Source organism: Lutra lutra, chromosome X (assembly GCF_902655055.1).
Source record: "Lutra lutra chromosome X, mLutLut1.2, whole genome shotgun sequence".
In the NCBI taxonomy this organism is placed as follows: domain Eukaryota; kingdom Metazoa; phylum Chordata; class Mammalia; order Carnivora; family Mustelidae; genus Lutra; species Lutra lutra.
The window spans coordinates 72,508,110-72,532,495 of NC_062296.1; the positions used below are offsets into that span (position 1 = coordinate 72,508,110).

The 24,386-nt window shown below is 38.6% G+C and overlaps 1 protein-coding gene across 1 annotated transcript in view; it reads left to right on the top strand.

The window, feature by feature from the left end:
- DMD (dystrophin) overlaps nucleotides 1-24,386 on the top strand; it is a 2,124,834-nt gene that overhangs the window by 1,746,381 nt on the left and 354,067 nt on the right. The window contains 2 exon segments of the mRNA XM_047715765.1: nucleotides 3,449-3,621; nucleotides 13,813-13,969. Coding sequence (XP_047571721.1) covers nucleotides 3,449-3,621; nucleotides 13,813-13,969 — 330 coding nt within the window.

Below are 24,386 nucleotides of genomic sequence, written 5' to 3' on the forward strand. Positions count from 1 at the left end.
ACAGATTCCCTACCAGCCTATTGTCCCCAAAGAACATAGGCGAGCTACATTGATATTGATGTGTCAAGTCACTACTTGGTGTAATGTTCACGTGGCTCTTATAGACAAAGGAACACATTGCTGAAGAGAGAATTTCTGTTCTGGCAGTAAGGATATTTTTTAGTAAGGAGACCTCAAAAACTCCCAGGTTTGGATCACAGATGGTTCCAGATGCCCAATCATCAAATAAGAAATGATAAGGGTAGTCAGGATTCCGTTTTTCATTCAGAATAAATCAATCCATGTGGGTCAATTTCCAATCAAAATCAGTAATGCCGACTTTCTGGGTGTTTTTCCCTCAATAGCTGTTTTTCCTCCCTTGTCAGGACTAGCCTTGTTCAGCTTAGGCAACTACTGTCTCTTCCAGCCAGTGTTCACAGCAAATGGGGTGGTGGGAACAGCCCAAGATCTTCTAGAGTCAACATAACTCAAATTCTATTACTTACGAGATAGGTAACTTTAGGCGAGTCAGTTAAACAACTCTCTACCTCAGTGCTCTCATATGAAAAACAGAGAAAACATGTACTTCATGGCACCAAGAGGAAGAATAAAGAGGTACATTTGTGTTTTATACCTTTTACTGTTTGTGTCATTTGTCACTCTCAGCCAGCACCATGACCCAGAGAAGGAATACCGAGCTATGAGTTACCTTTTGGCTAATGCCAAGACTTAACTTCAGCCACTCTGAACATCCAAGGGGTGGGGGGTAGTTTATGCCAACATGTATGAGGTGTGGCAGGACATTACCATCAATATTTAGTTGGTAATATGAATTAAATAAAAAGCATGCGCTAGATTTTAGGAAGTATAAAGACTGAGCTGTCTCTTGCATACCTCTCATTTTCTCCCAGCTGAGACTAGACAGATGATCAGTCCTCAGTAAATACTGGTTTACCGATTTTCTGTTTACTTCTTTGTGGATGACACAACAGTGATGTTTCTGTGTGGTATAATGAAAATGGCAAAGATGAAAATTAACAAATTAATGAATCAACTTCCTATTTAAGCTTGGGAAGACCTCTCATTTTTTCAAGAAGGTATCGATGACTTCATGATATACATAATCTTGAGGAACCATTGATAGAGCCTGGGTCTCAGTCTCAATGCAGCATATAAAAATTCAAGTGAACTCTCATTTGTATGCATGTTAATGAAGAAAGCTTGTTGTATTAATTACAATATATGTTATTTTCTTGAGCAACTAAAGGTTTGGTTTCAAGTGAATCCTCTGAAGCAAAGTTTTCAATCAAGTACTATAAGAAGAAAAGTAAAGTAAAAAGAGAAAAGTGGGGGAATTATGTGGATAACTTGGATCTGTTTGCTTTGGAGCCCTGATTTATTCAGATAAATTAACCCCACTTTTCTCCTTTCCTGAGGAAGTGGCAAATTCGGGGAGGGCAGTTTGTGCCATGTAGGTACGCACACCTAGAAGAGAAATATGTTTGTTTTATCAGACTCCATTCAGCAAGAAGCCCAGTACCAGTTTACTAACACATGAACTTGTTTCAAAATCAGGCTATTTCCTCCCAGAAGGAGCCTGTTTGTGATGGGATAGAGGTAGAGGCTACTTGGTCTGTTGGAGTATTTCCCTTCTTTCATCATTGAATGTCCTTCGATCTGTTTTCCCCCTCGCGGCTTCCCATCACAGAGAATGGGACGAAATTCTCTTTAGGGTTCCATCCGTGATACTTTGGCTGCCAAAAAGAGTGATGGGAAACATTCATCGTCCATCTACCTGACCTGTGCAACATTCTGAATCTAGGAGTCAGAGACTGAAAATGCAGGCCGGTCCTTCAGAATTGCTAACATGTCACTGCAGCCACTGCCCCCTTGCCTCAGAAGAGTAATTTAATTCTATTTTAGAAAGAGGGACCGGAAAAAAATAAAAGTTCCTAGTTACACAGATCAATCCAATTGTTTGGAGCTTCAGAATGAATTTTTCAACTTGTTGAACAGAAGCATACAAATCTCTAAAAGCAAGTCAGATAATGTACAAAGCCTCCATTCATTGTGTAGGCAGAAAGGAATGCTGGTCCCCGGCAGCTCTCTAAGGAATGTTCCTTTGGCTTTGACTGTTCTGTTGGGAACAAGGAGGGAAACACATATATAAAATGAATTTATAATGTCTCTGGCTTATAATTGCAAAATGATAAGAAAAGTTGGCTGTTTAATATAAACTGTCAGTTGCATATTCCAGGCCTCCTCTCTTTGAGGTCCCTCCCACACCCACGGGCCTGGCCACCGGTTAGCGAGGAGTACAAAGTGGCTGTTTATTATTATTGACTGGTGAAGCCTGTGCTCTGAAATTCATTCTGTCAACAGAATGTAAGCAAAGTTGGCATTTTAAAGCAGGGCTCTTTCAGTCGCTGGTTTTTCTCAGGATTGCTATGCAACAGGATCAGTGCTGTAGTCCCCGGTTCAAGCTGAAAATGTTACACAGGAAGACATACCATGTAAAGGTCAGATTCTTCTACTGTGATAATTTTCTTGTTCTGTGTATATACAAATGAGGTGGAATGTGTAATCTCTTACGATAACTCTTATCAAGGTCCTATGGACTTTCTACCTATCAAGCCTAAAAATACGATGGTATTTTAAATGGAAAATCTTACTAATGAATGTATGATGCTGTAATAAATGTGTGATGCTATAATGCCAAGGTGAACTTAATGTGTATTGTCAAGAAGATGCTCTCCTATGATCGAATCCCATTAATGTGCTGGAGCTGTGGACCGAGCACAACCTTGTTTATTAGTCTCTCCATGCTTTTATGGTCTGAGTCAACTCTACAGATTACTTAGATGCATAAAATATGACTTAACCCATACTGTAATGAAATGATTGGCCCTGGGGTGTACTTCATCACAGAATGTTATTTTATATCAGTTCCAGAAAACATCATCTTTTGTCTGTGGACCCGTCAGTGTAACTTACAAAATTTGTAAAGTTGCAGGTGCATCATGTTCCAATTCATATCGTTGAGGAACAAATTTATTAGACCTAATAAGTTGTCCACTGCCAATCTACATAATAACATGAAGAGATAGTGAACCAAGAAGAGTGAGTTGGGGGGCGCCTGGGTGGCTCAGTGGGTTAAAGCCTCTGTCTTCGACCCAGGGTCCTGGAATCGAGCCCCACATTGGGCTCTCTGCTCAGCAGGGAGCCTGCTTCCTCCTCCCTCTCTCTGCCTGCCTCTCTGCCTACTTGTGCTCTCTCTGTCAAATAAATAAATAAAATCTTTAAAAAAAAAAAAAGAAGAGTGAGTTGGAGGTGCATCTTCTTGTTAGGTGGTCTAATTGAAACGTCTTTTGAGCAGGCAGTTTATTTTTTACAGTTCTCCAGACTCACATTTAGCCAATCTCTTCTGTTTGGTAATTCTGCCCGTGTTCTTCTTCCTGTTGTCTCATAGGACCTCCAAGGAGAAATCGAAGCTCACACAGATATCTATCACAACCTGGATGAAAATGGCCAAAAAGTCCTGAGATCCCTGGAAGGTTCTGATGACGCAGCCTTGTTGCAAAGACGTTTGGACAACATGAACTTCAAGTGGAGTGAGCTTCGGAAAAAGTCTCTCAACATTAGGTAGGAAAAGATTGGGGGCAAAGAAGCCAGAAATGAATTAAAATGGGAAGATTTCCTTCCCTTTCGTAGCTCAAGCGGCTAATATCTCATATGTTTATGTAAATCACCCAATTTTGCAATGATTCATTTTATTTTGAATAAATGAATCATTCATTTGCTTGGTATGGAGATGATACTTGAGGGTTCAGATTAGATTAAAATGGCAGTGTTTTATAACCATGGGAGAGATGCATATTAAGACATTAGAGTGAAATTAAATGAGGAACACAGCTATCCTAATTTGATAGAGTTCTCTCTTGGTTTACCACAGGATTATACAAAAAGTGATAAAATCAATATACATTTATCATGGAATTCTTTTTTTGGCATTATTCTAAATGCATAGCAGAGGACATTCCTTAAGTACCCTGATGCCTTGTAACTTTCGAGAAGACCTCTCCATAGCTCCTGCCGCTAGGGAGAGATTATAGAAACTTCTGGTCTTTAGCTCCCTCTCAGATTTTGTCACGGCGTCCTCTGGAGACTAAGCCTTTGGTTGTTCTCTACTCTCCTCTCTTGTATAATTGCCCCTTTCTTTGTATCACCTTTTTCCTGAGAAGCTAGTGGATACAGCTCAGCATTGTTATAAGGAGTGCAGAGTAAAACTCTTGCTACACCCATTGTGAGTTGGTTCAGTGGGGGTCAAAGAGCAGGGATAGTTAAGTGAAATGCCCCGTGTCATGTAAATGACAAGGGAAGTGCAGAGAGTGGAGGTCAGGTCTCCTGCTTTCTAATCAGTTGATTGTCCTAATTCACATGTCTTCATAAAAATGTGTTGTGCTTTCTTCTGTGTCTAGGAGAGGGGTCAGAGTGGAGGGTGGTGGAAGAGGGTGAATGGGCATCGCGGTGGTTACGAGGGAGCGCACTAAACCCTGGGAGGTGGTACTACCTCTAGGTTGTAAGATTACAGAACGGAGATTTCTTTTTCTTCTTTACCATTCTTCTGAATTGGCCAGGCTTTTGACATACAGCATATTTACTTCAGTAATGAGGGAAAATGTCACTGAAATTTCGTAATACAAAGCACTCTAGTAAAAACCTGTATTAATGTGAAATAATAAGAATGATAGCAACTAATGCACAGTGCATCACCTATCGTTACGTGCCATGGACACTTTTTATTTCTTGACCCACTTAATGCTCTCAGCAGCCCTACATGATAGGCCCTGTTATTATTCTGTCTTTATATTTAAAGAAAGTGAGGTGCAGAGGGGCTAAATAATTTTTTTCTAAGGTCATTTAGTTAGTAAGTTACAGGTCCAAGACTGAATACAGGGGTCTGGCTCCACGGTCCGAGCTTTTAACCATCATATTATCCTGTAGAGTATAAAGCAGAAAGGAAAACGTAGGACTCACCTAACTTTGACACATAAATACATACTACATGAAAGGATGGAAAAGAGAAACAGATATTTCTAGTAGTAGGAAAGGATTTTTTCTTTTTTTACCTATAAGGTTTTCCCTCCAAGTTTGCATCCCAGCCTCCAACACACTCATTTTTATCTCCCTGTTTGGTCCATGACGTTATATCAATGTGTTTAGGGTGCACTGGGGACAACAGTGAGCAGTGGCATTTTCAAAGACAGCGAGACTCCATTCGCTTCCCATGGCTTAAACTCAAAGAGAGGTCAGTGTGCGTAATGACAAAGGCCACTTTCATAACCTCTGTCATTAAAAAGGAATGAGAAGTGTGAAATGGGAAAATTATTGGCAGATAAATTAAAAGAGAAGAAAGTTATTCTTTTTTGCAGAGAGAAGAAAGCTGCTCTAACTATTCTGCACATCACTCAGTGCCTTTCTTCTCCTTCATGTGAACTTGATGAAATGAAAGGGGAATCGAAAGCGGCAAACAGCATATCAGCCAAAATATGGGCTCTTCGTTCTCAGCAATTTCCCATATGCCAGGCCCTGCAGTTTAATTCTTGCTGTCATTAATCAAGTGTAAAACAGTTACCTTGGCTTATCTAAGGTGCTGCAAATTCCAGAATTTAAGTACTCCAATCAATGGTTTCGGCTTCTAAGTAGACCTTTCTCATAATACAATTTGCGTTTTAAGCACTCGCTTACAAATTAAAAAAAAAAAGAAAGAAAGAAAGAATTCTTCACATCAGAGGGCTTCAGTCCCTTTCCTGACATATCATTGAAGGAAGGGTACAAGCAACAATTTAGGATGGTGATGAGGCAGGAGAACTGGACCCTGGCAGAGTCAGACACAGAACCATTCATGATGCTTAGAAGCTGGCTTTATGAGTCTAGTCAGTTCCTCCATCAGCATTATTTTATGGTGAAAAGTCACCACACCTAAAAACTAGTTGCAAAGATCGCACAGAGAAACTGCCCAGTGTTTGCCCAAGCTATAACATATCATCCTATAAATGATGTAGGTTGGTTCATTATCTTAAAAGGGATTCTGAAGCCATTTTTCTGTCTCAAAGTATAGAAACATCAGTACTTAATTACACAGGTGTCCATTTTTTCAAGTTTTTATTGCAATTCCAGGTAGTTAACGGGACAGTGTAATATTAGTTTCAGATGTAACATTTAGTGATTCAACACTTCCATCCATCACCCGGCACTCATCATGAGTGCCCTCCTTCATCCCCATCACCTCCTTGGAATCCAAATGATTTTGCAGTATCCCTTTGCATTCCACTGGCTCATAAGAGGTATCCTTGTGTTTCCGGTTCCAAGTCCAGATTATGTCGCTTTCCTTCCATTTATTTTTTTTCTGCCCTTTGTTTTTTCTCTGCCTATGATTATGATTCTTACGTAAGTCTCCATCATGTCTTTTTATGTTGATAGATTTGTCTCTGTTTCTTTATGCATTGATATCATCCATAACACATTTACAAAAATATTCTTCCTTGGACATTTCTAGCACATTTTTCCCTTGCTCAAAAACTTCAGTCTTGTTGGTGCCCATATTTTACTTGTTCATTCATTTATTTTTCTCATTCCACAAATATTTACTAAGTCTTTATTATGTACTTGGCACTCTTCTAGGCACTGAGGATACAACTGAACGAAACTGGCAAGAGAAAAATCATTGCTTTCATGAAATTTATGTGTAGTCATCAGAATCTAGTGATTCGTGGCTCATCTACTCTCCACCTGCTAAGACCCTGATAATCCCTTCTCTTTCCTATTCTTCCTTTACCTCCCAGTTCTTTCCTCACCAAGCAGTGATCTAATTATTCCCCGGCACGGATTCTCTGAGCCAAGAAGATTCTGCTTTTTAACCCCATTGCTGCTCTCCAGTAGTTTCTCATTTCCTGTATGAGTACATATATTTGCTGGTCCTCACCCTTGGAATGCCATCCTTCCTTTCATGCTCCACCTTTTCATCCAAATCCCTCTCTGAATATTTCCTTCTCTGATGGTTCCTTCACTTTGAGGTCTTCCCTGTACTATTATCATTTACACTGGATGGCACGTTTCTTTAAGTATTCACAGTTGTTTCAGGGGGCTGTGCTTGCTGCCTTCAGCTAAATTAGACAAAGAAAAAACTCCAAGCTCTACTATTTGAGGGGAATACTTTGGGAAGGATAGGTATTAACCCTTCTCTAAATATTTGGTAGGATTCACCTGTGCAGCCATCTGGTCCTGGACTTTTGTCTGCTGGGGGTTTTTTGATGACCGATTCAATTTCATTGCTAGGTATCTGCTCACATTTTCTATTTCTTCTTGATTCAGTCTCTGAGGGATGTATGTTTCTAGGAATTCATTCATTTCTTCTAGGTTGTCCCATTTGTTGGCATATAATTTGTATAGTAATGTTTTATAGCCAATCCTTTGTATTTCTGTAATGTCCATAGTAACTCCTCTTTCATTTCTGATTTTATTCGAGTCCTCTTCCTTTTTGTGTGATCATGGTATTTTTCCTGCCAGGTAAATAGTGACTCCTCCTTCTTTTTGTGCTTGATGACTCTGACTCAAGAGTTCATATTTTGTTTATCCTCTCAAAAAACCAGCTCTTAGTCTCATTGATGTTTTGTATTGTTTTTAAGTCTCTTGTTTCATTTATTTCCACTCTGATCTTTATTATTTCCTACCTTCTACTAACTTGGGACTTTGATCTACTTCCTTTAGGTGTAAGATTTAATTATTTATTTGAGATTGTGCTTTTCGAGGCAGGCCTTTATCGTTATAACCTTCCCTCTTAGAACTGCTTTCACTGCATCTTAAATGTTTTGGACCACTGTGTTTTCATTTTCATTCGCCTTCAGGTATTTCTTGGCTTCCTCTTTGACTTTTTCATCAATCTATTGGTTGTTCACTGACATGTTGATCAGCCTGCACGTGTTTGTGTTTGTTGCAGTTGTTTTCTTGTGATTGATTTCTAGTTTCATCCTGCTATGGTCAGAAAAGATGTTTGATATGATTTCAGTCTTCTGAAATTTTTTGAAACTTGTTCAGTGGATTATCACATGATCTATCCTGGAGAGTCTTCCATGTACACTTGAAAAGAATGTGTATTCTGCTGTTTTGGGCTAGAATGTTCTGTATGTATCTGTTAAGGCCATCTGGTCTAATGTGTCATTCAAAGCTACTGTTTCCTTACTGACTTTCTGTCTGGCTAATCTATCCAAGCTCTAAATGAGTCAGTGAGGTAGAGTAGAAGGAATCTTGGACTGGCATTTGGGCGACCTACTTTCTCTTCTGGCTCCATTACTAACTGCCTAGCATACGATCTTGAGCACATAACTGCTTCAGAGTTAAACAGTGACATGGGCGGTCTCTTCAATTTCCCTAGCAATTCTACCAACCTATTATTTTTAATTGTGCAGTTACTTTATACAAATCTAGGCAAATTTTGAAACTTTCTACATTGGTTTCCTAATATTTAAATGGTATCAATGAAGTTCAAACGTAGGGTGTAAGAAAAAGTAGATAAGATGTCTTGGAAAGAAAAGAATCCTTTAATTGAAATTGTATAGTACCATCTCATAATTTAGTTCAAGGAAAGTATATGCCATCTGCTTCATGTGCATTATCACATCGCATTATGTCCAAGAGGTATAAGAAGAAGTAAATACTCAGTGAGAGTCGAATGCCACCAAACAAAGCAAAACACTAACTGTTTTAGGTGGGAGAAAAATAAAGTAAAAAAATTTTACTTGCATGCATACATACACTCATGAGCAAATTCACACACACACACACACACGCACACACACATGCACACACACACACACACACCGAGTTATTGATGACATTATCCAACATCAAAATTGTGATCAGCCAAAAAAAAGTTTCTCTTTCTAAAAGATTCCATTTCTACAACCTTGCATTTTAATTTTGAAAATATTAATAATTTGGGAAGCAGTCTAGTGAATTTTTTCCATAAGAAATATGCATGCAGATTTTAATGCAATCTGTCACCAGATTATATTTTCCAGATTATTGTATATACTATTAGCCGTGAGAAGCACATATGTTGTCAACAACAATTTCAGCAAAATTTACATTCTGTAAGGTTTTCATATTTGGGAGAAAAACTTTTGAATGTTATATGCCAATATTCACTTTTATGGGATTCTGAATGCTAATTTGAGAGGCAAGAGTACCAACATGATATAGTCCACAACAGAAATACAACTCTTAGAGAGTAGTCAGTATTAGAAGTTAGAATAGCTTAGAGGTTTTTCTATGAGAGAGAATAAACAAAGAGGAAAAGGAAGCACAGTCTTTCTAGTTTAAGGACGAAAAAATGCAACTTAGACATTGGCTATTTCTGACCTCCTTTCTCTTACTCTTGGAATGTTAATTATGTTTGAAAGTTAGAGTTCATGTCCCAGCTGGACAAAAAAAAAAAAAGTTTACTTTTCTTTGAGTTTAATTCTCTCTCTTTATTTAAAGCCCCCAAAGCTCCCATTTTATGTCTATGATTCCTTATTACTTCTGCATTCTTACCTTTTCTTTCTATATGCTCAAGTGCTATCTCATTACACAGGGGTACCCAAGATATACAGGAGGACATCATTAGTTCTACCAAAGGAGTCAAAGTGAAAAAGGAATTCAGTTTAACACATCTTGCTTTAAGAATACATGCCTTTCAGGGGCCCCTGGGTTGGGCCACTGCCTTTGGCTCGGGTCATGGTCCTGGGGTCCTGGGATTGGGTCCCGCGGTCCTGGGATTGGGTCCCGCATTGGGCTCCTTGCTCAGCAGGGGGCCTGCTTCTCTCTCTCTGCCTCTCCCTGCCACTCTGCCTGCTTGTGCTCTCTCTCTCTCTGACAAATAAATAAGTAAAATCTTAAAAAAAAAAAAAAGAATACATGCCTTTCAGAGTAAAGTTTTATTAAGGATTTCAAACTAGGCATCAACCCAATCATATTTGAAATATCTGTGTCTAGAGAACTAACAATCACTTTAGCAGCCCTTATAATTCTTAGCACCCTGATACTGAAGGGTTCCTTAAAGACAAGCATTGTATCCTACATACTAGAACTTCCACGTTTTACCTCAGCCTTACAAACTGTAGACATTACCTGCTTATTAAAGATCAACACTTGCTTTGTTAAAAGCTAGTAGCCCCTCAACTCTTGTCTTCATTAATAAAGATTAATGGAAAATGGTTAAGAGCTAAGTGTGCCCCTTCAAACCTCCACATTTATTTTCCATTGAGTAGTAAGTAGGGGTAAATAGAGTATATTTGCCAATCAGCAGGAAGGCTTTTTGCTCAGGGATCCAAAGCATTTGCTGAAAACCATGAAGGTTAGGATTTCCTCACATAAGAAAAGTCTGCAGCTTCCATTTCCCATGTCTAAATACAACAGCTCAAGTTACATGCCTCCACACTATCTTTAAACATTCGTATCCCAGCTACCATATTTGCAAAACAAGAGGGTTGAACAAAATCCCTGAGGTTGCTTCTAGCCCTTGGGGTCTATGATAAAAACAGAAGAAAAAAAAAGAGTCATTACAAATAGAAAGACACATTTTCCAGAGAGATATTTCCAGTACAAACATAGGTTGATCATTTAGAAATATTTGTTATAAAATCTTGAAAATGAAAATAGGGCAGCTCCTTCCAACAATTGCTTTAGAAATGTCTTGAAGACACTTCACAAGCTTAGCATAGCCAAAGAAAATGTTTCCTGAGCTCGTGGTGTTTTACTACGTTTAGATAGCCTTCAAAATCATGTCCTTGACAAATGCCACTCTGCCCTGTGGAGACCGACCAGTAACGTTTAGGGCATACAGGAAATACTTCAAGAAATTCTTTCTTAAAGAACTGTCCTAGAGTTCCCCTGCTGAGTTGTGAGGGTTCTGGTTCCACGTACAGAAAGTCTGGAGGCAGAACCTGGGAGTCTGTACCTAACACAAGCCGTTTGCAGGTTTCTTATGCCCCTGGAAGTTTGAGAACCAGCGTTTCAGAATGGTTATCTTTATACGTGTGGGTTTCAGTCAGGAGCTGTTAACAAGCTGCCGTTTTCCTCTCTGGCCCTTACCCAGTATCCCTTGTCCTTTGTGAGCCTTCTGCTTACATTCTTGTCACCACTCTCATGCGTTAGCAAGGAAAAAAAAAAGTCATTTGATATGGAGTTAAGGTGATCAAACATTCCGAAATGTTACCTAGTTCCACATTCTAGGTCCCCGAGAGCCTTTTGTCACCTGAGGTCCTAGGTCCTTCTTCCATTCCTCTGTTAAGTCTTTGGACTGTCCTGCCTCCCTGGCGCTTAACATTATCTCCCTGTCTCCCGCTCTGAAATTTCTCTAGATCCTTTAGAACTGAATTGCCTGGGTCTCGGAGCCATGTTTTCCTCCTGGGGACACAAAGGGTTTCATTGACCTGGTAATGATTAGTCGACCCCATTTCACCTTGAGCCAGGCTTGTAGCAGTGCTTTGTGTGAATGAAGCCACAGCCAGACCCCTCACCATGGGAAGCCTGCCTTTCCACATCTGTATCCTCCTCCAGACCCCTCCACCAGAGAGAGGGAGGTCAAGCGTTCATTAGGCATCTCTACATTCTTCCTTACCTTTCACTCTGTCTACTCCCAAGGCCTAATGGAGACATAGCGGTGCTCAAAAGTTCTTTATTCTTCCATGTGCTGCTTTTCCACATCTGGACTGTGCCTCTCTCTGCCCACCCTCCCACATGTCCCACTCGACATCCTCGCTTACCCTTGAGGGGACCACGGTGCAAATTCCAGACACCCCAGGGAATCCTTGTAACCAGTAGGCATTACATGCCATTAAACAGCTAACATCTTGTATAAGGAATTCTCTTTTGGGCTTATCATGGAAGAGCGGTAAGTGAAAGAGAAAGGGAACAGAAGCAGCCAAGAAGGGAACTCTATCCTCTATGCGGTCTGTGCTCTTATAATGAATCTGTGGTATTTAAGGTATTTCCGGATTCCTTTATTAGATAATAATGCCCATAGCATTGTGAATGGTTTAATTCCTCTGGTGGAAATGCCTTCTGTTTTTCTGGATATAACGTTTGTATTGCTCATAATAGAAAGACAGTTCAGACAATTTGAAATCGAAAGCTGAAGGAGTAAATCAGCTCTAAACCTACCTCTGAGGGCTATAGTAGTTGTAATTTCAGAATTTTTTTGTGCAGAGTCAAGTGTGTACACACAAATACACACACACACGAACATTTTATAAAAATAGATTATAGACAGTTTTGGAAGCTGTATTCTCACTTAGCAACAGACAAGGTGATCACTTCCTTATCCCTAAATACGTGCTGATGCCATCACATTGAATAGTGCATAGGATTCATAGGATTTGAACACTGCATTGTATGAATTCACCATTAGATATGTAACTGACTCCCAAGTATAGAATATTTAAGTTGTTTCTACTTTGTGTCAATCATAAGTGATGCTATAAATAACATTTTTTCTACCTACATCTTTGTATGATTTTCCAGTTACTTCCTTAATATAAATATTTTTAAACTTAAGCTTATGGGTCTTGTATGTGCACATTTTAAAGACTTGTAACTATAATCCTTCAGAAAGAAAACGATCCCTCAGAAACTCTGGAACAATTTAATTCCAGTGCATAGGCACTATTTGGTGATTCTGTTTGACTAAGACCAGCAGGAGAATCGTATTTGAAATGTCAGGCTAAGTTACCCCACAGCAAAGGGAAATGTTATTCTACCTGGTTGCTTTAGACCTCAATCTTTGCAGCACTAGAGACTATATTGTATTTATGTTATAGGCAGCATTAATTTTTATGAATTAATTCATAATTACTGATAATATGTAAGTAATGCAGCATACTTCTTGATTTACTGTAGGATAGAGCTTTGCTAACATTCCACGCTTCTTCTTTGTTTTCCGGATGATGATTTATTTGGTTAATTTAGCTTCTCATCCTCAAGTGAAATGTGGATTTTATAGCACAGATCATTCGTTTGTATATTCTTAAATGGCTTCTACAGATTAACATGTTCTAATACAGTTGATGGTAGAGCACTTATTCTCCTGCCTAAATTATTCACGTTTGGGGGAGGCTTTCAGGCAAGTGTCTGATTTTACTTTTCCACGTGAGTTGTTGCCTCAGTGCATTTTACACAAAGGAAACAAAGCGGAAAATGTTGGAACTTGGTGAAAACAAATCCCAGGTGCACACGAATAAAGAAGGGTAGAGGAAAAGGAGAAGCATATGGGAAGAAGAGCAGAAAGGAACAGATGCCAGATGGAAGGAGTCAATGGAAAAAGCTGCCTAGAGTGCAGAAATGGAAAAGTCAAAATGTGGGGGGAGACCTTTCCATTTCTCAAAGCAGGAAGAATTCCAGTACTAGCATGAGTCACTTGAAAACTGAGTGGTTTGTATTAGTCACCGGGAGGAGCCATTTTTTTTTTCTACCAGAAACATCAAGAATCATTGACTGTAACACTACAGAAAAGCAATCCATTCCACTGTATGTTTCATGCCAAAAGTCTCAGAATTCTGCATGAGGAAATACACATAGGGCTAAATGCTGTCTACCCTCAAAATTGCCATCAAACGCCCCCATTATATGGTTCATAAAAGCAGAGAGCTAGATTTTTACTGAGGACTACTAGATGGTTCACTATATGTTTACCTACTATGGAACGAACCAAACCAATGTACTTTCAGTGGGATTGTTAGACTCAACAAGCACTTTTCTAGATATTTTGACTTAGTGTCTCCTGCTGCTTTTCAGGTCTCATTTGGAAGCCAGTTCTGACCAATGGAAGCGTCTGCACCTTTCTCTTCAGGAACTTCTGGTATGGCTCCAGCTGAAAGATGATGAGTTAAGCCAGCAGGAACCCATCGGAGGCGACTTTCCAGCAGTTCAGAAGCAGAATGATGTACACAGGGTAGGACATTTTTAAGACAGGTGCCTTGCACCAAGTAAACTTTTTTAGGGATGGTTTTGAAATGTGTTTTTGATTGAAATTAGGTTGACTAGAAATCTTCAGTTTGTTAGTCCAGGGGTCAATTATAAGTAATCCAAGCCATTGTTATTTTAAATGTCAAAAGTGTCCACATGAATAATAGCCTCTAAGAATTTGCCCTTCTCTTTTAGAGATTTTTAAAGACATTTTGTTATGGAAAATATAAAACATACCAAATCGGAGAGAATCCTATAATGAGGAGCCCTGTACCCATCAAGACTTCAACAATTATCAGCTCATAGCTGATCTTACTTCTTCTAGACCACTACTGGTCCTCTATTATTTTGAAGTAAATATAAGGCATGTCCCATTTAATTCATAAATAATTGAGAAATATCTCAAAAGATAAGGATACACTCCTTCAAAGAGACCACATGGCTACTATAGTGCTTTTTAAGTGTCAGTAGTTTTATTCTAACAAATATCCCAGCATTATTCAAGTTTCCACTTTTAACACACACATCTTAGATATTTTAACATATTATTTGTTTAAATGAGAATTGAAATAAGGGTCACACATTGTATTTAGTTAATTTGTCTCTTAAATACATTTTGTAAAAATGTTTATTTTGAAATAAGTATAGATCCACGGTGATTTGTAAAAATCGTACCAGTTCTGTATGCGTTTCATCCAGTTTGCTCTAATGGTTACATCTTACGTAACTATAAGACCATAAATATTGTCATTTCAACAGACACTGTAAAAAGGTACAGTTACAGCGTGGCTCAATTCAGACTAGCCACATTTCAAGCATACAGTAGCCCATGTGACTCATGGCTGCCATATTGAACAGTACAGTTCAAAAGGTTTGATCAGATTCAGGTTTGACTTTTTTTGGTAAGACTGTTTCATAGATGATTGTGTATTCTTCCATCATCGGGAGGTGTATAATGTCTTGCTTTCTCTTTTACATGTGTGATTTTGGCAGCTGTTTGTGATCAATGACTAGGGGTTATAATATGATAATTGCCTATTTCTATAATTTCGTCTTCATTTATTAGCCAGAGGACTTCGGTGGAAAAAAAGTCATTCATCTATTATTTGGGCACCCAGTATACAGTTCATATATGATAGGCAGGATACTTTCCCAACCTTCAGAATAACAAGTTGTTTACTAGCAACCTCTAACAGTGACCAATTGTTTCTCTCTCTCTCTCTGTTTTGATCTTTCTTGTATTTCCATTTTCTCTATTGGGCTCTGAGTGGGGAAGTCAGAGATTTGGTCTTGCTCATCTCCAAGACCCTCATACCTAGTGAAGTGTCTGGCATACATTGGATACTGATAAGTGTTTTTGAAATGAGAATAAAAGGCACAAGAACAGAAATGAATGGCAAAGCAAGGAAATGAGTAACAAACTATAAAAGTTTGATAAAATGGTAGCACTTTTATATGTTCAGCACTTAAAGAAAGATCTCTATGGAGATACAGCCAAAGGTGGCATCTTGAAGGAAGTCAAAGGTTTATATTATTCCAGAGAAGAAGATATAGAAGATTACTCAAAGGGAAGAGACCATGAGAGAAGATCCAGGAGTCTCCGAAAAAAATTGCCAAGGAAACTGATAGTTTCTTCTTTAGCCATTCCCCTTCATAAAATTCAGAACATTAAATTAGCTCTGTGGTAGGGTGGAATATAATAGTGACATTTTTTAAATTTCTAACTTTGAATAAATAGTCAAAACACTCTGGTGTATGTGTAGAAGAGCATTCATTGAGACAGAAGGGCATTTTAAATAGAATGCGTTATATGATATAAAGAAATGAGACAGAATTTCTACAAAAGGTGTAATTTTAGTCTAATTCTAGAAACCAAAGATGAATCATTGAACAAGCACATTGAAAGTCAGGAGAGACTGTAGTCACATTCCTCCATAAGTTAGATTGTGATTGCTACTTTGTTCCTCAGCTGTGAAGATGAGGAATTTGGTCCAAATAATTTTCACAGTGCCTACTAGCCAGCATCTTCTTATAAATAGTCCCTCACTATCCCTGGTTATTGGCTTTTGTTAGTTGTTAACAGTGGTAAAACGTCAGTACTTATCTCAGTCGTTTTACGCAGGAATCCCATGACCAGTTACATGCTTTTGGGAGAGGGTGAAGCTAGAGTTACGGTTGACATGCACCGGACTGAAATGAGTTAAGCCCCACTTGGTAGTGGGCTTGTTCAGATATCCATCTGTTACCCTTCTTTGACTTCTTAGGACTTCCAGCCCATGGATAACTGTTTTATACGTTAGTTCCACTACTCCTCTATCTTCGCCTCCCTCCCAATCTAACTTAGATTCAACCATAAAACATTTTAATAACTCCCAACACCCTAAGACCTGTGCTTTATCATCTTTTTGTAGCTGCCATCTGCAAAAGCCCAAAGCTTGGAAGATCTAAGTACTTTCCCCTGTCTAAACAACAATGGAGCAGACCAGTATAATCACTTTTTCAGGATGATAAACCAAGGCTTCCTTTGATGAGCCCAATACGTCACTGAGTTAGTTTGCCTCCAAAATGGTTCCTGACTCTATCTACTGCAGTCGTCACAATAGTCACAGAAGTCCATTTCTCCTAACCTTTCTGCATCTACTCTTGGCACCCTACAGTGCCGTCTGTACATTTCAGCCAGAGTAATTTACGTAAAAACATACATTGAATTATGTCAATCCCCATCTTAGCCCTCTTTAGTGGCTTCTCCATGCCATGGAGAAAAGGCCAAAATCTTCAGCAAGGGCCCCAACCTTCTCTTTTCTCCCTGCTCTTCCTCTTGCCCTCTGGCCACCAGCCATGCCACCTTCTTTTGGTTTGTGCAGTTCTCTGTGTTCTTCACAGGACTTGCTTGGAACATGCTGGTCCTCTGTGGAAGCCCTTTCCACCTACACATACCCCTTTATAATTTCCTGGCTAACATCTGATAAGCTTTTACATCTTGGCTCAGACATCAAGCAAGCTTTTCCCTGCTGCCCACATTTGACCAGATCTTCCTCTACATGCTCTCATACACAGTCTACTTTTCCTTCTGCAGCTTAACATTCTTTGTCATCACACATATGTGTAAATACTTGACTCATGTCCATCACCTTCACTAAACCATGTGCTCTAAGAAGGCTTCTTTTGGGGAGAAGGTTGTCATTTTTATACCCAGCCCTTAATAAGGTGCCTAGTACAGGGTGGACACTAACTAGGTAAAGAAACAAAGGAATTAAGGAAGAAAGGGAAGAAGGGAAAGAGGAAGGCAGAAAATCAATCAGTGATCTGATCTTAACCTTGTTGGTTCTTTTCTAGTTTACTACAACCAAGGGCAGGGAAAGAAAGAAGAGAGAGGGATGTTCCTTCCTCACTGCAGGATTTTTTTGTTTGTTCCCAACTCAGCGTCTGTGTGTACTGTGCAGAGCTCCTTTGATGCCCACTGTTTTTACTTGGGGTCTGGCCCAATGTTTTGACAAGCTTCTCTTTGTACCCTTAAGAAAACTTCTCATCACAAAACACTCTTCCTCCCTCAGAGAACATCATCATTCTGAAGTGTTGATGAGAGAACAATTTAGCACCCTGTTTACTCAGAGTTTTGTCATATTTATGCAGTAGCCCTTTTAGAGTTGCAGAGGAATGCCTGTCTAGTTAGTAATGCTCTTGGTGCCTGTTGGCAAGAACAACAAAGGAAAATCCTTGAAACTGGGTCTCTATCTGATCTTCTGAACATCCTTAGGAATAGAGAAAGAAAATATAATCAGTGCAAAACTCTGTCAAGATCTAGTCTTTGGCAGGTTTTGTATTTGTAGACTTGTTTTACATTGCCGCATTCCTAGGATTATAAATTGTCTTGCTCTTTGTGGGTTTCTGGATTCAAATACTGTTGATGTAGAATGTTCAGTATCAAGATGGGTCATTTGTTATCATAGACTTATTCCACATTGTATTTGGTGTGTCACTTTTTTTTCAATTCCCCTGCTCACTATCTATTGTAAATTATTAATGCCCCTGGTCATTACTTTCTGTGGGAATCGAAATCCCATTAGAATGTCAGAAGTCAAAGCTATAGAAAAACATTTTTCACTTTTCTTTTCTCTAAATCAGGATGTTTACGAAAGAGGTAATTTATATTTTCTTTGGATATCATTACAGATTAATGATAACATTTTATAGCAAAATATCATTGTGTCTTATACTCTTAAAGCAAAAATATGTAGTCATTCTCAAGCACTTTGGTGGAGGGGTGTGTGGTTTTCTTATAGGTAAAATTCCAAAACAATCCACACAGGTAGTTAGGGACCGCAGACTCACTCCCCAATGCAATTTTCACACCCATGGGAGTGGATCTTTGTTCCCCAAACCAGCTGGGCAGCATAACAACGGCAACTGGAATGGCTCTCAGGCCTAATTAATAAAATAATGTTCCATATGCGGTGAACTGTTATAAATAATTAAAGCTCAAACATGCCTTAGCAAATACAAACGGACCAATTTTTTTATCTTTTGCATACATTATTCCAGCTTTTACGGTTCCTCATTATTTGCCTCACCAGACTGACTCGTTTTCAATTAGTGTGCATTATTCTGGTCCAGATATATTTTTAAAACTGACTTCCTTTGTTTTACTTGAGCAGTCACTAAAGTGATATTTATTACTTGTCTACGTCTGTGATTAACCTAGAGAGAGTTGTAAAGGAGCAAATCATAGTGGGAAATTTCTAAGGAGAACTGCAATAAACCATGAGCTTATTTAACTCCCTTCATCCGACCCCAAATCCAAATGGAGATTAGGTCTTGATTATAAGAACACTGTAGGTAATGACTTTTTGTTTGCATTTGTACTAATGAAATTGTTTGTCATTAGGCTTTCATCTTTCAATTTAAAAATCTCTGTAATTCCTTCCCTTGAGACCGTTAAGGACACCTTCACAGCTTCCTGAGCTTTTCTGGTTAAGATTGAGATGGAAGTAATCAATAAATACATTATTAAAACAGTGGACAGAAAGCCATTATTGCGTGGAAGCTGTTGACAAATGAAAAGGCTTGAATAAAGTAGTTTACTTGTTCATTTGTCAGGTCGTCTATTATGCACGTTCAATTTCCTCAGAAGTCACCACAAAGTGAGGGAGAGGTTCAGAAATTCAATAAAATTATCCTGGAATCATGCTGTTGATTATACATTTATTTAAGCTAATTCTGTTATCAATGCTGGCCTGCTTCCTTTGGGTGCATTTTAGCATGTGTGTCAGCTTGATGAGTTCCCTGTGTTTTCTTTCCACACAAATAGAATATGTCTTTGGGTGCCATTTGTGAATGTTAAGATTCAAGTCAGCTCTGTATTTTAAAAAATGTTCCCTAGCACCTCTGAAAAACAACAAAAAAAGGTTGTGATAGGGTAATTCATTCGATGACCTGGCCTCTTAGAGTTTCTAAACAAGTTTGGTTCACCTACAAATTCACTTTGAGTTTTATTTCCTCTAAGCTGTCTGCTTCGCTATGTTGGAGGAAATAGACAAATTGACATCATTTTTTTTTTCTCAACAAAGCCAAACTTCATTCCTTAAAAAGGTTAAGAAAAGCAATAAGCTCATAGCAAGACTGATAAAGAAAAAACCCCAGAAAATAAAATTGGGGATGAGGAAAACATGGCTATGGAGCTTACAGATGTTAAGATAATAAAACATTTCAAAAGTAACTTCTCACTAATAAATTTCAAAATTTAAATAAAAAGCACAAATTTTCTAAAAATAAAACATTCAGCTAAATCAAGAAAAAATTAGAAATCTGAGTATTACTTTGGAAATAGACATCTTTTTGATCTATTCTTCATCCCTAATGGAGTAAGCTACTTTTGTGTAAGTTTCATATTTTATGCAGTCATATTTAGGAATGCTGAATAGAAAAGATTTTAAAATTATTTTTAGAACTACATTTCTAGGCATTTGAGGGAGTCTTCTGAAAACTAGCTATATCATCAAAACTTGAGAATGGAGCCATCTAGGATTTGCCACTTTTCTTTAATGAGTATAATAAAATAAAATGTGAATAATTTACAAATTAAGTTCCCTGCCAAAGTCCTCTTTCTAACCACATCAAAACATTGATATCTTGAAAAATATTCTTAAAATAATATTTGTATAGGACTTTGCCTTTACAGGGCACTTTTATACATTCATTTAATTTTGAATGAATCCCTCTGATCATTTTCTGTGTATTTCCTTTTTCCCAAAAAATTATTTTAGGAAAAACTGCACCATAACTCAGACTCCTAGAGTGTATTGATTCTTTCAGTAATTATTTATTGAGGGCCTACCCTATGCTGGGGCTGAGGATACAGAAGTGAAAAAAATGAGACTCTGCCTACACAGACCTTCAGATTTTCCTGAGCGAAATATGAAGGAAACCAATAAATTAACATATAAACTTCTATCAATTCAGTGCTATAAAGAGAAAATAAACAAAACAGAAATAGAGAAAGAATGAGAGGTAGTGACCTACCCGAGGAGGTTGTTATTCATTTGCACAAAGGTCTGAGTGACTGAGCCATGCAAAGACCTTGAGCAAAGAATATTTTAGGCAGAAGGAGCAGCTAATGCAAAAACCCAGATGTAAGAACAGGTTTGGTGTGCTCAAGGAATAACTAGAGGGGCTAATGATACATTGTAGAGAGTGGCAAAAGCCAGTTAATTATTGGTGTTATCTGCCACAGTTTGGAGTCGCTTTTGTTTTGTGCATGATGAGACACCCATAGAGGACCATAAGCAGGGATGATGTGATCTGGTTTCATGCATCCTAAAGTTGACTTTGGCTGCTCTATGGAGAATTGACAGTAGGAAGAGCAAAACTGAAAGCAGGGAGAAAGTTGGTAGGGTGTTGAAGTCCTTTAGGAAGGACATGATGATGACTTGGCTTAGAGTGGAAATGATAGACTTTGTGAAAGATTATTTGACCCTAGATCTATTTTGAAGTTATTGCTGATAGAACTTACAATAGATGGGATATGGGATATGAGAGAAAGTGAAGAGTCAAGGATGACTCTGAAGTCTCTGATTTGAACAACTGAGGAAATGATGATACCATTTATGGACATGGGAAAGACTTTGAAATGATCATGGATGAGGGCGTGTACGTAAAGCAAAACAAGGGTTATGTTTTTGGATTATATTGATAGAGACAAATGGTATGATTCAGAAATTATTCACCACTTACACTTGACAATCTCAGACTTAGGCTGAGCCTCTTGAGAATAGATATAAATTAATTTGTCACAGGGTCTCCTAATAATCCAGTCATCTATACTGTTGCTTCAGAAGGAATTTCTTTAAAATTTAGTGTTTAGGTTCAATGACCTAAGACCTAATTCTCTAAGTGACCATGAGAACAGATTGAGTTTTTCCAGTTATTTCTCAAGGTCAGCTGAGAACTTAACAACATTATTGTCAGTAGGAAGTGACTTCCCCAGTGGTTGTTGGAAGCAACCCAGGCCTACGATTGAGAGTCAAACAGCTGTTCAAGATGCTGCGTGGGCACTAAACTATTCCTCCATAGTATCACAGATCTGCAAGCAGGCTGGACTCTGTTCTAGCTCATGCCCTTGATCTCAGAGAATACAACTTTTAGCTTAAAGTAATTCCAAAAAATTAAATCTGACCAAGGAGTTGGTTAACCACAACTTCCCCACCAAACACTCAAAAATGTTTTCTTATTGAATACAGTTAGATTTTTAACAATAATTTCAGGCTTGAAATGTATCCATTTATCTTTCAATTTTTCTTGAAATTGATTCAGTCTCACTTATGAATTGCTATTGTTCGTGTTGTTGACTCTCTGAAACAATAGATGTATCTGATACAGCGATCCCTTGTCTTTACTGTCAAGTGGACTGGAAATGGATGATGATGTAGTCAAACTCTCAAAAGTAATGAGTGGAAGGGTGGTTGTAAGAGGCTGAGGAGAGGATGAAATGTGAACTTGCTATTCAATATGAAGTGTCATTTGTGCAGGAGGAGTAAGTTCTAGAAATCTGCTGTACAGCCTAGGGCCTAGAGTTAACACTCCTGTATTGTGCACTTAAAACTCTCTTAAGAAGATGGATCTCATGTTAAGTGCTGTTAGCACAATAAAAAAAAAAAAACAAGATGATTTGACCTTTTCTTTATATCCCATATGCTCAATTTGTATAACCTCTCTAATGCCAGCTATTTCAAATGATTATTAAGGGAATCCTTTGTCTTTTGTTTTGTTGTTGTTGTTCTGTTCTTTCAAATTTCTTTCTTCCACGGATCCCTGTGAATTTACCTTAGATTCTTAGAGGCAAAATTCCTGTGATTCCAGTTAACCACATTTCTGGATCTTGCCCTTTTCTAAGACCCCAGCGTCCAATAAATAAAGTATTAGTGATGTGTTTGAGACTCAATAAATATGGTAAGGAATGTCATTATGGTGACAGAATATATTCAACTTTCTTATCAGAAATAAAAACACTATAAGAGGCATATAGAAAAAGTAGAAATAATATGGAAACTAGCGTGATAATATAGGATGACAAAACTAAAACACTGACCAATTTGTAGACATGACTGTGTTAATGTCTTTGTCCTGTGCCCACTCAGGAACCATTTGTTGAGTGCATGGCTCCATTGGGATCACTATAAATTGTAGAGTCTGTCTAGTGTTCTCTCATCTCTTAGCTAATGCTTCAGACTAGAGGAAAAACCCCAACCAGCGGTTCAGACTATTGAATTTGTGAACGTGTATGCATGGATATCTCCTCCAGGGAAGAAATCACTATGATTAAGAAGGCAGAGCTAATAGGGCCTCCTCTTGAGGAAAATCCACTCAAGTAACTCAAAGGTTACACTCAACTTAGGATCTGACACAAAAGAATAGGCCCAGAATACGAGCTCTCAATTTTTCCCGATTGACAGCATTTAACTTTTTCTCTAATAATTCACGAGCCCACGCTTTCACCCCCAAGCATGTTCTGCATCTAAATCAAACTGGCTTCCATATAACACACTCTGGTTTTCTAACTGGGTGTTCTCTTATGTATTCAACGATATTTACTATCCACTATGTGCCAAGCTGTTCCTATAATTTTTATCATTAGTAACGATGCCTAGAAGAGACTATCTCCAACTGCCACCATGTAATAGGCCCATGGCCAATTAATGACCTAAATGACCTAAACATGTTGATTACAGAACATTCAAACTAGGGCACCTGGGTTGTGCAGTTAAGTGTCCGACTTGGTTTCAGCTCTCATCCTGATCACAGGGTTGTGATCTTGAGGTCATGACATCGAGCCCCATATGGGGTTCAGCATTCAGTGCAGAGTCTGCTTAAGATTCCGTCTCCCTCTGCCCCTCCCTCCCCAATTTAAATAAATAAAATAAATAATTAAAATATATATTCAAACCAGATGTTAGAACTTTGATAAGGTGTTTAGCAAACCCCCACATTTTAACAAACAAGGCCACGAGGGCTCAGGGAGATCTTACGTCTCGTTCTAGATCACCCAGCCAAATTTTGGCCCAGCCCAGACTTGTACTTCTAGTCAGCTGCCACAGCCCTATCTTAACTGCTTAATCTGCCTCACGGGTTGATTCTGTCAAGTTCTGCTGACACATGTGAGTAACATATAGCCATTCTGTGAGATTTCAGTCTGAATAGCACAAATACAGACTTGCCCCTTCAGGGGAATATAGGTAAATTTCAGCTCCATGGAAACTGCCCATGGTTGAAAGAGACCTGTGTCTTGAATAGCAAGGGCTTCTACTTACATCCTTAGTAATAGGACCAGTATCTCTAGGTGAAAGCAGTATAGCTTGTCAATCAAAAATGTCAGTCCCTTGGGCTCCTGGGTGACTCAGTTGGTTAAGTGTCCTACTCTTGTTTCAGCTCAGGTCGGGATCTCCAGGTCTTGGGATCGATCTCTGCATTGGGCTCTGCACTCAGCTCTGAGTCTGCTTCAGATTCTCTCTCTCCCTCTCCTTCTGCACCCCATCAAAATAAATAAATGAATCTTTTAAAAAAAGAAAAAAGTGTCTGTCCCTGCACCCAGAGCTCTCATCCTGCCCTTCTTTTCTCTGAGGTACATCAAGCACATCAGTATCTCACCCTGCCTCCCCTCTACACGTGGTTCTAAGTTACTTCTTATTATAGTATTAATAGGTATTGGAGGTAATATTCACCCTATTTGGTTTTTTCCTATAAGCAGGAGACGTGGGAGAAAAAAAGTCAAATAATTAGTGACTCGGTTCTTTTCTATTACTTTCAAGTTTTTAAAATTTCTCACTTGCTTCATGGCCATTAGGATTTGCCACTTATGTGTCTTTCAAATTATTATAATTCAAGGAACTTTCATTTTTCACCATCATTCA